Below are 14,541 nucleotides of genomic sequence, written 5' to 3'. Positions count from 1 at the left end.
AAACAAATGCCTTTTGTAAATGCCATGGAACTAAAATCAAGCGTATTACTCTGTAAGTATTTATTTTTAAACATGAATAATTATATAAAGTAAATTCAGAAATTATTCATACCCCAGGCAAATTCTGGGGTTTTTGTTCAAATGTAAATAAAAGCTGATAATTAATTTCTTGATGCCTCTTGTGCATAGCCTATTATCCTTTAGATGAAGCCAGTGTCATTTCCAGTTGAAATAAAAATAGCTTGTTAAGTAAAAGTAACCTTTAAGTCTGAATTTGCTAGAGGTATGAATAATTTCAGACTTGACTGTATATTTTATTTTTAATTGCGTAATATGAAATTGCTAAAAGGTGTATAAGTGCATGCTTTTAACTTTAGTCAAGCACCAAGACTGAGAGATTAAATGTGAACGACTCATTGAAAGCCCACATTTTTCATCCATTAATATGAATACTAATGTGGAGAATGTGTTGATGGTTACAGTTTGTGTGTAAAAAAATGTTTAGTTAAGGTCAAAATTATTCGCCATCCTGTGATTTTTCTTTTTCAAATATTTCCCAAATGACGTTTAACAGATTCAGGAATTTTTTTAACAGTATTCCCTATAATATTTTTTTCTTCTGGAGAAAGTTTTATTTTTTTTTTATTTTGGCTAGAATAAAAGCATTTTAAAGTTTTTAAAAAACATTTTAAGGCCAATATTATTAGCCCCCTTAAGCAGTAATGCTTTTCAATTGTCTGCAGAACAAACCATCATTATACAATGACTTGCCTATTTACGCTAACTTTAACCTAGTTCAGCCTTTAAATGTCACTTTTAAGCTGAATACTACTATCTTGAAAAATATCTAGTCAAGTAAAATAATAAATAAAATAAAAAGCATACATTAATTCACGAGGGCTAATAATTCTGACTTTAACTGTATGTGCTATTTATTTCTCACCATGTTTTCTCTTTAGTGCACAGTGAACGAATCGAGTATCTCTTCAACATGTCCACTGTAGCCAAGAGTGAGAAGATCCTGACGGCTGAACTTCACCTGTTCAAACTCAGACCAAAAACATCAATCGTCTTAAACAGACATCACTTCTGTCAGGTACAGCAATGGGTGTACACTGTCAAAATACCATATAATTACCGCTGCACTGTATAAAAAATCTGTTGATGAATAGTTTCTGTGTTTTGTTATTTACAAGTGTTTCCCGTTTATTTATGGTTGTATATTGGGTTATGGGATGTTGCTCTCTGCTCTGTCGACTTCTGGTGTTAAATTCAACTCTACAGTTTAACAAAGTGACTTTCATTAACGTTTTAGTAGTTTGAAATAATACAATGCATAAGAAATGTGTATATATAAAGAAATACGTCTGTAAAAGAACAGAAAATGTGCTGGCAGTGGTGTTTGTACACCAACCAAACAATATAGCGCTTTATTAAAAATGTTCATAAAAGCTCCCATAATGCAATACAAAAGCAGAAATAAATGGGAAAATATGAAAACATGAATCCCAAATATGAAAATTGCTAATATACTGATGTATTTGTTATAGTGTAAGTAGTATTAGATTACATATAATCTGGATTACATCACCGTAATTCAAATGTGTATGTTTACTTGTAATCAGAATAAACTACTTTTCAAAATATGCACTTACAAAAAATTACTTTTTAATGGAGTACATATTATTTAAACAACGTAAAATTAGACAGTAATTCTTTCTTTTATATTTTCAACAATACCTATGCTTATACGCTTATTTCACGCGGCTGCCATTTTAAAACACGAAAGCGAGGCTGTTGTGGGAAGAAACCCGGAAGTATAGTAGCAGCACTGTAAACATTGCAGCAACATGCTGTGCGCTATTAACCTCCAGATGTTGCCGCGATTTCAAAAGGCAGATATGGTGTAAACATCACTTTAATATCATTCAGTTCAGTTTAATTTAAACAATTAAAAGCTTATTAGGCATCTAAAAACATCACTGTATCTTTAAGAGTGTCCTCCTGGGCTTCAGTTCATGGGACCGGGTAAGCACAGTGGGGGGCTTCCCTGCTTGCTTTAGTCTATGAGCAATAAAACAATGCAATCCTCTGTAGCACATCCTTGTCTTGTCTGTAATAGTGTTGTCCCGGTACTGAAGTTTTAAAAACGTCCATTTCCTACTAACATTCAAGCGCTGCTGAGTGCGTTCTTAAACACCTCTAATTTGCCATAGTATTCACCAGTGCTCAACAGAAATGACTGTGATTGGCTGTGAAGGTCATCAGTTCACTGCTCTTCACTGAGTGCAAACACAGATACATGAACAGTGGAGTGTTTTAAAGCAGCAAAGATCAGTCGAGTCATCAGCGGATCGCTCGTCTGTGTTTGCACTGGGTGAAGAGTGCTGAACTGATGACCTCCATGGCCAATCATAGTCCTTTCTGTTGAGCACTGGTGAATACTATGGCAAATCAGCGGTGTTGCGCTCAACAGTGCTTAAATGTTAGAGGGAAATTGACGGTTTTTATAAATTGTGACAAGTCTAATATAATGAAAGAATCAGTTGTTTAACTTGAGTTTGATAAATGGCATCTAAAACTTAACTACCGTTAACTAACTAGTGACATTAACTTAGCTGAAAATGAGGTCCGATATCCCGTTTTATTTTCACTTTCCATTCAGAACGGACCTTCGGGTCACTCGGAAGACAGTGAAATTCTATATTTGTGTAGCTTTCTCTTTACTGATAAGATATCCAGCCAGGTACAACACAACATTCCTGTGTAACTCAGGCTATATTTCCGAGTTTCTTTCCACTGCAGCCTCGATTTTGCTTTTTTAATGGCGGCCGCGTGAAATCAGTCTATATTCTACAGCAGGGGTGCCCAAACTTTACAGCATGCGAGCTACTTATAAAATGACCAAGCCAAAACTATCTACCTAATAAAAAAAAAAAAAAAAAAAAAAAAAAAAAAAAAATATATATATATATATATATATATATATATATATATATATATATATATATATATATATATATATATATATATATATATATATATAAACATATTGAGAATTCTGTATTTGTACAATATATATTGATGTACCTTGCATAACTGTACAAACCCATATTGTGCAATAGCCTACAACTATTTAAATATACTTAAACAAACTTTTGTCATTACCTTACTCTGATGACTTGCACTGAATGGAATCAGCAAGGGAAGCATAGTCTGTACAGTAGCTCATAGCCAGCCTCAAGCACACTACCAAGTGATCTTTAGTCATGGTGGAACGAGATTTGCACTTAACTGCGCCAACTTCGCTAAGTGCTGAAAAACTATAGTTTGGTATAGTTGGTGTGGTTTTATGCGCATGCGTGGTTACCCTTGTGTAGGGACAAATGGATTCTGCGGACGTTTTTTTGCTATTTATGCTGAGAATTTTGGTAAAATTCTGCAGATTTCTGCTGAATTATTTTGGGAGAATCATAAATAAAACCTTAATATGCGAGATAAAACGTAATACCTTTTTAACTTGTATTTAATGTTTAAAATGCAAATCCAAATAGATAAACTTTATTTGGTAACCAAAGCAAGTCTTACATGTAATATCTCTACTAAAAGACAGAAAATATTACTGTACAAACTGCATTGTACAAAAATCAGATGAACATTTTCATTTAGTCAAAAATATTACTGTAATTAATTTAAAAACTAAATAAATATTTATTTACACACATTTGCTAAAGTAAGTAAACAGAATTAATGATGGGCTGAAAATCTGCGATAATCTTCAGATTTTCTGTGTAATTCTTTGCGTGCAAATTCCACGTGTCAGAAAAGGTCAGATATCAGACTAGCTGTCCTTTATGTCAGTCAAGCGACAAATTTCAGTGAGGATGGATGATAGACTGATGTCTGTTTTTTTAATGCCATGCAATCTACCCATCCTACCCTTGCGATCGACTGATAGATTGTGATTGACATATTGGTCACCCCTGTACTACAGTGTATACTGTTTTTTTTTCATATACAGTTGAAGTCAGAATTATTAGCCCCCTGAATTATTAGACTGCTTGTTTATTTTTTCCCCAATTCCTGTTTAATGGAGAGAAGATTTTTTCAACACATTTCTGAACATAATAGTTTTAATAACTCATTTCTAATAACTGATTTATTTTATCTTTGCAATGACGACAGTAAATAATATTTTACTAGATATTTTCGAGACACTTATGTACAGCTTATAGTGACATTTAAAAGCTTAACTAGGTTAATTAAGTTAATTAGGCAAGTTAGGGTAATTAGGCAAGATATTGTATAACAATGGTTTGTTCTGTAGATTATCGAGAAAAAATATAGCTTAAAGGGGCTAATAATTTTGTCCCTAAAATGATGACTAAAAAAATTAAAAAATGCTTTTATTCTAGCCGAAATAAAACAAATAAGACTTTCTCCAGAAGAAAAAAATATTATCAGACATACTGTGAAAATTTTCTTGCTCTGTTAAACATCATTTGGAAAATACTTTTAAAAAAAATTCGAAGGGGGGCTTATCATTCTGACGTCAACTGTATATCCTTAATTGGTACTGTCATATGCACCTGCAAGTGTTTTGGATTAATGTGATGTTTTTGCGCAGGTCAGTGTGTATCAGGTTCTGGACAGCAGCAAAAAAAACGTCTCGCAAGGGAAGAAGCTGCTCTCATCCAGACTGGTTCCAATTCACTCTACTGGCTGGGAGGTTTTCACCATCACTCAAGCTGTAAGCATCAACTAAAGACTTCCTTTCAGACATTTACTAAAATATTTTAACTGTACAGTGTAAAAATGCTGGGTTGCATTTGTGTTGTGGAAACATGAAGGAATTCAATTCAATTTATGTTTATTTCCACAGCACTTTTACAATGTAGATTGTTTCAGCGTCACATAGAAGTTGTAGTGAATTGAAACAGTGTCAGTCCAGTTTTCAGAGTTGAAGTTCAGTTTAGTTCAGTTCAGTGTGATTTAATTTTCACTGCTGAGAGTTCAAATACTGAAGAGCAAAAAAATGTTGACTTATTAGTTTTTACAAAGTGGACTGAACATAAAACTATTAATTTGTCCCAAAACAACTTAAAAATTGTGTTGTTTCAACTAATTGTATATAAGTAGATTGAACAAGCAGCAAAAGTAATTTTTTAAGTGTACAATGTTAGGGTGAACCAACATGGGGGTTCTAACATGGCGACTAGCTAGACAGACATACAACTCGACGCTCCTACCACAGACGGCCAGATTTCGAACTTTAGGAAACTTTGAGATATTAAACTGATGAAATAGCCTCTGGGTTCAACTGTGGTCACAAAGAGTGATGCTTCGCCATGGTAAATCGAAGAATTAAGCCACCTTTCCAATGCCCACGACATTTGAACACGACTGTCGGAATACGCCCCCTTGTGGCAGTCGCACAGTATTTTCAGTGTTGTCGTGCACCATGGGATTCTCAGTGTCCGAAATAAAGGAGTGCAAAAGCAAGAGGCTTTATCCTCTGTCCGTTAATATGGTTTAATGAATGAATGAATACTAGAAACTCATAGACCACTAAAATATTGGAGGGAATGTGGAGAAAACATTAAATATATATTTTTTTATTACTTTCTTACTTACATTTATGAACAGAATTTTTTTTAAAATATAAACTTAAAAAAAAGTGTAAAAATAAAAAAAAATAACCAAATAAACTCATTAAATTACTCATCTCGCGCGCACGAATTGCTTGTAAAACACTGGAATACATCACATCCGGTCGGCCGGTCGCATACGGTCTAGTCGCAGGAGTTCAAATATTTCAACGGATCCGCAGCTCAATTCGGATCCGAATTTTCTGCATACGGAGATGATCGGAACTCCACGCAGCTCCTGGACTACTCTCCATTGGAAATGTATGACTTCCGGTCTGTCGCTTGTCGTTTGTCGTGTGCAGAGGAAAGGAGGCTTTACAAGGAAGAATCCAGATACAACAGAGGAAAGTCTTGATGGCGAAGAAGCTAACGGTAGCGTCAAGCTAACAGGTGATGCTACAACAAACAACGAAGAGAACGAGGTGATGAAGGCTCTCGCAGATATGAAACACTTTCACTTCTCAATTTGGTGGCGTTCTGAATGCTATTCAAGGAATTAAAAATTAAATCTCCGAATTTGGAGGCACATTAGCAGAGGCTGAACATCGAATTAGTGAAACCGAGGATAATGTGGATAAGCTACAAAAAACGGTGAAAGTTCTGGAAAGCCGAGTTGTAACACTCAGCGCGGACCTGGATGACTTGGAAAACCGTAATCGCCGTTGAAATCTCTGCCTAGTCAACCTACCTGAAAAAGCGGAAGGGACGGACGCGGCAAACTTTCAAAAAAAGTGGCTTAACGATGTGTTTGGACCATCTACTTTTCCGAGTCCAGTGATTATTGAAAGAGTGCACAGATTCGGCAGGCTCCAAGCAAAGCCTCAGAAATACCCGAGAATACTGATCAAGGTGTACCAACACTACAGATTATCAGAACTGTGCCCAGGTGTGTTTGATGCCCATTTCCCAGTTCATTTGACAAGTGTGAGAGCTCCGAATCAGGTGCAGTTCAATTAGCCGGCCCTGGCCAGGTTGGAAGAGGTGTGCCAGAGCATGGTTCAGTTGGGCTTTGGTGCGGTACGCTTTGTAGTGTGAGTGCAAAGCGTGCCTGAGAATGAAACTGAAGACCTGATGTAAATTTTAAGGGACGGTTTCATATGGATTCATTAATCAAACTGTCATAGTTTATTAAAGAGGCAAACCCCACACTGCACATCAGCTGCACCTACAGCAAACCTCCTAATACATGCAGCACGATGACTTTCATGACATTTTTCAAGTGTCAAAAGTGGGGTAGCCGTTCAACAAATTATTTGACTGTGTGTCACTGCATTAGAGATCTGCATAGGACTGAATTTTTAGTCCCGCTCCCTCCAGGTTTTATTCCGCTCCCGCTGTAAATTCAGCCTTTGTTCACCCACTGCCCGACCCACCCTGCTTTCTACCCAACCTGACCATTCCCATTAAATTTTAAGGTCTGTTTTCCAAAATCTCACTTTAAAATTGGGTACTACCAAAAGAGAGAGATAACAGAGTTTTCTTTGCCCCTTTGTGATGATCCATGACTTCTGTGTGACGTGTGGTGTGGTTTGTGGCTGGTAACTCTTTCAAAGTCAGATTTACAAACAGATCCACTCAATATATTTGCCAACTATCGATTGCGTTACATATATCCAGACATCCCAAGTCTCTCGAAAGATGCAGTGGAGAGGGGTGCGCAACGTGTTTGAGGGCGGGCGGCAGACACGCAATTTACAGGAGATTATCATTAATTTGCGGGCTTCCGGGAGTCTATATGCGCTTCTGCTGCTTTCCACAGCATCCCTCCGCGTTCTTCAGAAATGTCCCCTCCACCCCCCGAGCTTTTCAGATACGTCACGCAGACACATATACGGTTAAAGTCAGAATTATTAGCCCTCCTGAATTATCAGCCCCCCTGTATATATTTTTCCACAGTTTCTGTTTAACAGAAAGAATATATTTTACAACACATTTCTAAACATAATAGTTTTAATAACTTATTTCTAATAACTGATTTCTTTTTATCTTTGCCATGAAGACAGTTCCTCAAGATGAAAAAAAAATTGTTTAGTTGTATTTTTCTGCTCTTAAAATAGTGGCAGGCATTTTTTGACACCATAAGTCAAGAGGAGCGTTGATTGGACGTCTCAACGGCAGGTAATAGTTGAATGTAGTTTGTTCCAAATGAAACGCTGCCAAAGTAGACAACAAGTAAACTGAGCTGACATTAGAACATATTATTGTGCAAATAGTGTCCTCTGTATCCTGATCTCACTAGGAAACTGAACTCTTTTACATTTTGTCAGTTTAGTGGCTATTTCAGTCATACGAAATACGAAAATGTACCATTTTAAAAAGGAGGCGTGGCACCCAACCCAACCCTAAACCCCACTGTCATTGGGGGATAGGCAAATCGTACTAAATTCTACAAATGAGATCGTACGAATTCTTAAAAGTTAGCCACTAAATCAAAAAGCTATGAATTGCCGTGAGATTGTGTTGCTATATCTAATGCATGTGTTTGATCTGAAAGGTGCGCTCGTGGATGTCGGACGAGGGCAGTAATCTGGGTCTGCTGGTCTCAGTCAGGACTCTCGCAGGCTCTCAGATGGACCTAAAAATGGTGCGTTTCGCATCAGGTCGGGATCATCATCACAGCAAACAGCCCATGCTGGTCCTGTTCACTGATGACGGGAGACGAGCTGCTTCTCTGGAGGCTACAAGTAAAGGTAAATATCACACGCATCTCTTTAGTATCAAAATGAGTGGCCCTCCCATTTATCTCTTTTCCTTTTCAAATATTTCCCAAATTATGTTTAACGGAGCAGTGAATTTTTCACAGTATTTCCTAAAATATTTTTTCTTCTGGAGAAAGTCTTATTTGTCTTATTTCGGCAAGAATAAAAGCAGTTTAAAATTTTTTAAACATAATTTTAACGTCGAAATTAATTAAACTGTCATAGTTTATTAAATAGGCAAACCCCACACTGCACATCAGCTGCACCTTCAGCAAACCTCCTAATACGTGCAGCACAATGACTTTCATGACATTTTTAAGTAAAGGTAAAGGTAAATATCAAACGCATCACTTTAATATCAAAATGAGTGGCCCTCCCATTAATCTATTTTCTTTTTCAAATATTTCCCAAATGGTGTTTAACGGAGCAGTGAATTTTTCACAGTATTTCCTAAAATAGTTTTTTCTTCTGGAGAAAGTCTTATTTGTCTTATTTCGGCAAGAATAAAAGCAGTTTTAAATTTTTTTAAACACAATTTTAAGGTAGCCCCATTAAGCTGTTTTTGTTTGATTGTCTACAGAACAAACCACTGTTATACAATGACTTTCCTGAATACCCTAACCTGCCTAATTTACCTAGTTAAGCCTTTAAATGTCACTTTAAGCTGAATACTAGTATCTTGAAAAATATCTAGTCAAAATTTATGTGCTGTCATCATGACAATGATAAAACAAATCAGTTATTAGAAATGAGATATTACAACTATTATGATTAGAAATGTGTTGACAAAATCTTCTTTCTGTTAAACAGAAAATGGGAAAAATATACAGGAGGGCTAATAATTCTGACTTTAACTGTATATAATGTAATGTTATTAATGGTACAAATTGGGTCTTAATAAGTGATAATATAATCTGACTTTCATTTTTTTTTTACTAATTTAGAGATCCAAAGCACCTAAATACCCAAAGTCTTGAAAATCGTTTACTTCGTCACAAAATACATCATTTACAGTAAAATTTTTCATCATTTGGATGACAAAATCTGGATGCGGGCAGAAACGGGAATAACAGCATGGTAAAAAGTACAATGTTTACATTTTGCTTTTAATTTATCAATATTTTATGTTTGGCCTGCAATAATTCGTTTTTAAAGAGTGTTTCCAGATATTTATTTTATATTTTTACAACCTTAATCAAACATTTACCCCGAAGTTCTAGATCAGGGGTGTCCACACTCGGTCCTGGAGGGCCGGTGTCCTGCATATTTTAGTTCCAACCCCAATTAAACACACTTGAACCAGCTAATCAAGCTTTTAAGCTGCGGTTACACTACAGTTTGAGTGTGCGATATTCTGTCGTGCGGCGCTGCTAAAAGGGGCGGGATTAAACAAGCTTATTAGAGATTTAAAAAAGCGAGCGATTGCTCCATGTTTTAAATTTCTGTCCAGAGAGGTCATGTTTTGATCCTAGAATGGTCTCACGCAGTCAAGTAATGCGATTTCGCAGGTCAGAGTTCACCAAGCTTGAACTTTGCACCGCAGCAACCTGCGAAACTTGACGCATGACCCTGCGTTTTCCGGTCTGACGCATTCGCATGTCTATGGTAGGAGAAGCCCAGTGTGACCACAGCTTTACTAGGTATACTAGAAACTTATAAGGAGGTGTGTTAGAGGAAGTTGGAGCTAAACTAGCAGGCCCTCCAGGACTGAGTTTGGACACCCTTGTTCTAGATAAAGTGAGAAAAATAATCACAAATAAAGGAAAAAGTACATATTTGAGCATATATTTTAAAATGTCAACAGAAATAGTGCTTTATGTGTGGTTAATATGAACCAATAGAATATACTGTGATATAAAAGTGATTTCAAATGATAAAAACCCTTCTTTTTTTGAGTGAGATGCTAATCTGATTCAATGATCTATGCTAAGCTAAGCTAAAAGTGCTCCTGCTAGATCCCAGAGATCGACTGAATTGATACAATACTTTAAGTAATCTCATATCCTGATAACCATAAATATATATGAGATTACTTAAAGGAGCTTTAAGTAACCGCAGCAGGGAGCTTCTGTGACCGCAGGAAATGCAAACGGTTGAAGTTTAAGGAAGACACTATGAAAAAGGCACCTAGTTTAACCTTTTTTTTAAAGATTTAGTATTAATATTATGGTTCTTCTGAATGTGCCAGTTTAAGTTTAGTTTAAAACACAGTTCAGATTGTTTTATTATAATGTGTTAAAAAAGTGTCATGTTGGGGGTGTGCACACAGCTCGTTGTTTTAGGGGCGTGTTGCTTCACATGAAAATTAGTTTGACTTCCCGCCCAACTTAACAAGAGGGCGGAGCCAAGAGCTCAGCCGCTCTGTGTTTGGCAACAGACACAGACCAAGCAGAGAGTACACAATCATTTGTGTCTTTGTTTAGTTTTACAGCCAACTGTGTGCTAGTTTAAGTTCCGAGCTTGTACACCAAGACTAATAACCACACACACTGAATTAACTTTGACTGAGTCTATAACTTAAGGGCGTCACACACTGGATGTGCCACTCAGAGCCGTGACACGGCACACCAGAAGCATACATTTGCATGTTATTTAAATTGAAACTATTCATGTGGGACTCTGTGGCGCGGCAGAAATATGAACAGTGTCCTGAATTATGGCTGGGCGCCGTAGACGTGCGGCACTGGTGTGTGTACCTTGATAGAAACATTTGTTTAGAATTCTAAAATGCATGGCGCTGTGTGGCATTTCGCAGAGCGGCACTTCTGGTGTGCGACCTGCTCGTTATTTCCAATGGAAGGATGTGCACATGAAGTAACGCGCTCGCACTTACCAGGAGCACCTAGTTGAGATGTCAGGGAGCTTCTGTGACTGCAGGAAATGCAAACCGTTGAAGTTTAAGGAAGACGCATTGAAAAGTACACGTTTTTAAACCCACCTAAAGTTACAAACAATGGTGCCGATGAGAGCGATCATGTGGTGAATGTTGATCTTGTGTTGAGCCCAATGAGCCTTACATCTAAAAATAGAGCAAGGGTGTTTCTTTGGTGATATCGATTTGACTCACACGCTGAAAATGGCGGACGTGAAACAACAAACTGAGGATATGGTGATGCACGCCTGTTAATCAATATTGGTGGGCGGGGGGATCGCACTTCTACATCAAGTTGCGGTTGGTTTTAAAACCGCTCCAATTTGTCCACAGTTTTTATGCTGTTAAATTAAAAGAAAAGGACTAGGAGTGTTTATATCACCCCACTATGATGGTCTATACACTATACCTACACATATGTCTGTCCAACCAGCTTGAAAAGTAGATTTCTCACCATAGGTGTCCTTTAAATCGTGATATGAAATATTAGTCAAATCATCCAGCTCTATGATCATCTAAAGATACCTCTTATGGTGCTTTCACACCTACACTTTTGTTTCGGAACCTGTCTCGTTTGTCCAGTTAGCGCGGTTCGTTTGGCATATGTGGAACCACCAATCGCTCTTGGATCCGCACCAAATCAATCGCTCCGAGATCGCTTGAATGAGGTGGTCTCGGCTCAATTGAAACGAACTCTGGAGCGGATTGATTGCAGTGAGAAAGCGATACGATCCGAGCGCGATTAAATCACAGTGTTTTATGGATGTGTAATAGGCATACGGCTATATAAAGAGAGAATTATGAGTAGGGCGGGAAGTTTTGCGAGTCTCCGGATGCCCGCAAATGAGTGATGATCTCCCGGTAATCTCGCGTCTCCCTCCCGGCCCTCAAATAGGCTACGTCGCGCACCCTCCTCACCGCATCCCTCCTCGCTCTTCAGACACGTCGCACGCACCTTTTCAAACACCACCAAACCACCACCTCTTCTGACAGCTGAGCGGGACTCAACAAAATAAACCCTGACTCTGACCAATGTGAGGAGAGTTTACTCACACGTGACTTGTTTTAGCTCTTTTGGTCCGATTAGAAACTTTGCCGTGTGAAAGTGAACCGCACCAAGAGCAAAGAGCAACAATGTAACAATTGTAATCTCTGTTTCAGAACAACTGAATCGATTCACAGGTGTGAAAGCAGCCTTAAAGTGACACTCCATGTTAATTTTGAAAATATTCTCATTTTACATCTCCTCTAGTGTTAAACACTTGAATTGTATAGTTTTTGTATCAATTTAGTCGATCTCCGGGTCTAGCGGGAGCACTTTTCTGACTTCCTCCTCATCTCTTGTTCTCCGCAGGTTCAGATGTTTCTCCTGGCGGCTCCAGTCAGCCGCTTCCCAGTGTCCCGGCGTCCCGGCGTAGCTCTCGCTCTGTGGATTATGACGAGAGAGGAGAAAAGATGGCCTGTCAGCGTCAGCCGCTGTACGTTGACTTTGAGGAGATCGGCTGGTCCGGTTGGATCGTATCTCCCAAAGGATACAATGCGTATCACTGCAAAGGCTCCTGTATATTTCCCTTGAGCCAGAATATGAGGCCCACGAACCACGCCATCGTCCAGTCCATCATAAACACCCTCAAACTCAACAAAGGCATTCAGACGCCCTGCTGCGTCCCGGACAAACTCTACAGCATCAGCCTGCTATACTTTGATGATGACGAGAATGTGGTGCTGAAACAGTATGATGATATGGTGGCCGGAAGCTGCGGGTGTCGCTGAAAAAAAAAAAAAAACAGATTTACCTCAGTGTTTAATGCAAAATCTGGATAAAATTGTAAATATGTACATAGATAGACAATATTAATATATGGAGGAGGCTGAGACGATCCCTTGTAATAAAATGTACATTTTGTAAATTGCATGTCGTGAACTATTATGAAGTCTAAATAAATTCTTACGCAAAAATAGTTTGGGGGTTTTGTTATTGTGAGAGTAGAAGACAAGAGCATTATCCCTCCTGTGACATTATTTTTCAAATATTCGGTTTATTTAAACAGCTCTGATTGAATTTGACCAAAAGAAGAAAATCATAAAGGAAATGACTTAAGAATAGAGATGCAGCGATTATAGATTTTGGTTGTACGATTATAGTTTGAGAAATATTCTCAGTTTTACAGTTATTATGATTATTATGCAATAATTAATTTCAAAACATGACTAGGCGAGGCAGTGGCGCAGTAGGTAGTGCTGTCGCCTCACAGCAAGAAGGTCGCTGTCGCTCAGTTGGTCGCTCGGCTCAGTTGGCGTTTCTGTGTGGAGTTTGCATGTTCTCCCTGCCTTCGCGTGGGTTTCCTCCGGGTGCTCCTGTTTCCCCCACAGTCCAAAGACATGTTGTTTGGTAGTGTACGAGTGTGTGTGTGAATGTGTGAGTGGATGTTTCCCAGAGATGGGTTGCGGCTGGAAGGGCATCTGCTGCGTAAAAACTTGCTGGATAAGTTGGTGGTTCATTCCGCTGTGGCGACCCTGGATTAATAAAGGGACTAAGCCGACAAGAAAATGAATGAATGAATGAAAACGTGACTAGTTTAGTAAATCACATGAAAACTTCTAATATTAAAGTGTTGTTTATTGCTGGTCAGTAACTAAAAAATACAGCACAAATTAATATTAAAAACAAACAATAGTTCATTTCTTTTTGGACTTAAAATTAAGTGAAAAAAAAGTTGGTTTGTTTTTGTATTTAAACATAAGTAATAATTTTACACTGAAAATACATGACAGGACAATAAATAAATTAATAAAAATAAAATAATTTATTGTGTTGATTTTTTTTCTCTTTAAAGTAGAAATGTGTATATTCCATAAAAAGGATGAAGGTATGGCTGAAAAGCGTGAGCACGTCGATCCTAATATGCTCGCGTAAGCAGTGCACCTCTACTGAAAATAACGAACTTGCGCAAGTAAAGACACACTCCGGGAATAAGTAAGTAACCTCAGCCACAGTTAATCCAGTGTCCGTGGTTATTAGTCTTGGTGTACAAGCTCGAAACTTCAAACTTGTGCACAGTTGGCTTTACTTTTAGTTGCAGCAGTTTTGTTCCGTGCAGAAATGCGGTGGTGAAGTCCTTTACGATTAATTAACCATGATGAATTAAACCGCGGTTAAAAGTGAAATCGTTTAATCAGTACATCCCTACTTGAGAATGAGTCGGACTGCATTGTGAATTTTAATGTTTGAGTCGACTGTCCATTTAAGAACAGACATACTTTTGCTGAGTTTTAATATGGCTTGAAGGTTCCATAACAATAAAATAAAGTTTTATTTATT

At 37.8% G+C, this 14,541-nt stretch overlaps 1 protein-coding gene and 1 long non-coding RNA gene across 3 annotated transcripts in view; one reads left to right on the top strand and one right to left on the bottom strand.

Annotated features, from left to right (window-relative positions):
- LOC141379039 (uncharacterized) overlaps window positions 1–2,959 on the bottom strand; it is a 4,707-nt gene extending 1,748 nt beyond the window's left edge. Inside the window, exons 1-2 of the long non-coding RNA XR_012394965.1 lie at window positions 2,446–2,959; window positions 1–831 (exon numbers count right to left, since the gene is read on the bottom strand). The exon at window positions 1–831 is cut by the window's left edge and continues 1,748 nt beyond it. This is a non-coding gene — a long non-coding RNA (uncharacterized lncRNA). The remainder of the gene's footprint in view (window positions 832–2,445) is intronic.
- admp (anti-dorsalizing morphogenic protein) overlaps window positions 1–13,180 on the top strand; it is a 15,180-nt gene extending 2,000 nt beyond the window's left edge. The window contains exons 2-5 of one of the 2 annotated variants that reach the window (XR_012384911.1): window positions 960–1,096; window positions 4,628–4,750; window positions 8,143–9,987; window positions 10,189–12,832. Coding sequence is in view for 1 of the 2 variants with exons in the window: in NM_131876.3 (NP_571951.3) it covers window positions 960–1,096; window positions 4,628–4,750; window positions 8,143–8,338; window positions 12,574–12,992 (875 nt within the window). In the remaining variant the exon portion in view is untranslated. 2 annotated transcript variants of the gene reach the window in all.
- Window positions 13,181–14,541: the final 1,361 nt, after the last annotated feature.

Source organism: Danio rerio, chromosome 2 (genome assembly GCF_049306965.1).
Source record: "Danio rerio strain Tuebingen ecotype United States chromosome 2, GRCz12tu, whole genome shotgun sequence".
Lineage (NCBI taxonomy): Eukaryota > Metazoa > Chordata > Actinopteri > Cypriniformes > Danionidae > Danio > Danio rerio.
Note: the sequence above shows the minus strand (reverse complement) of the source record. Positions and strands in the feature narration are given on the sequence as shown.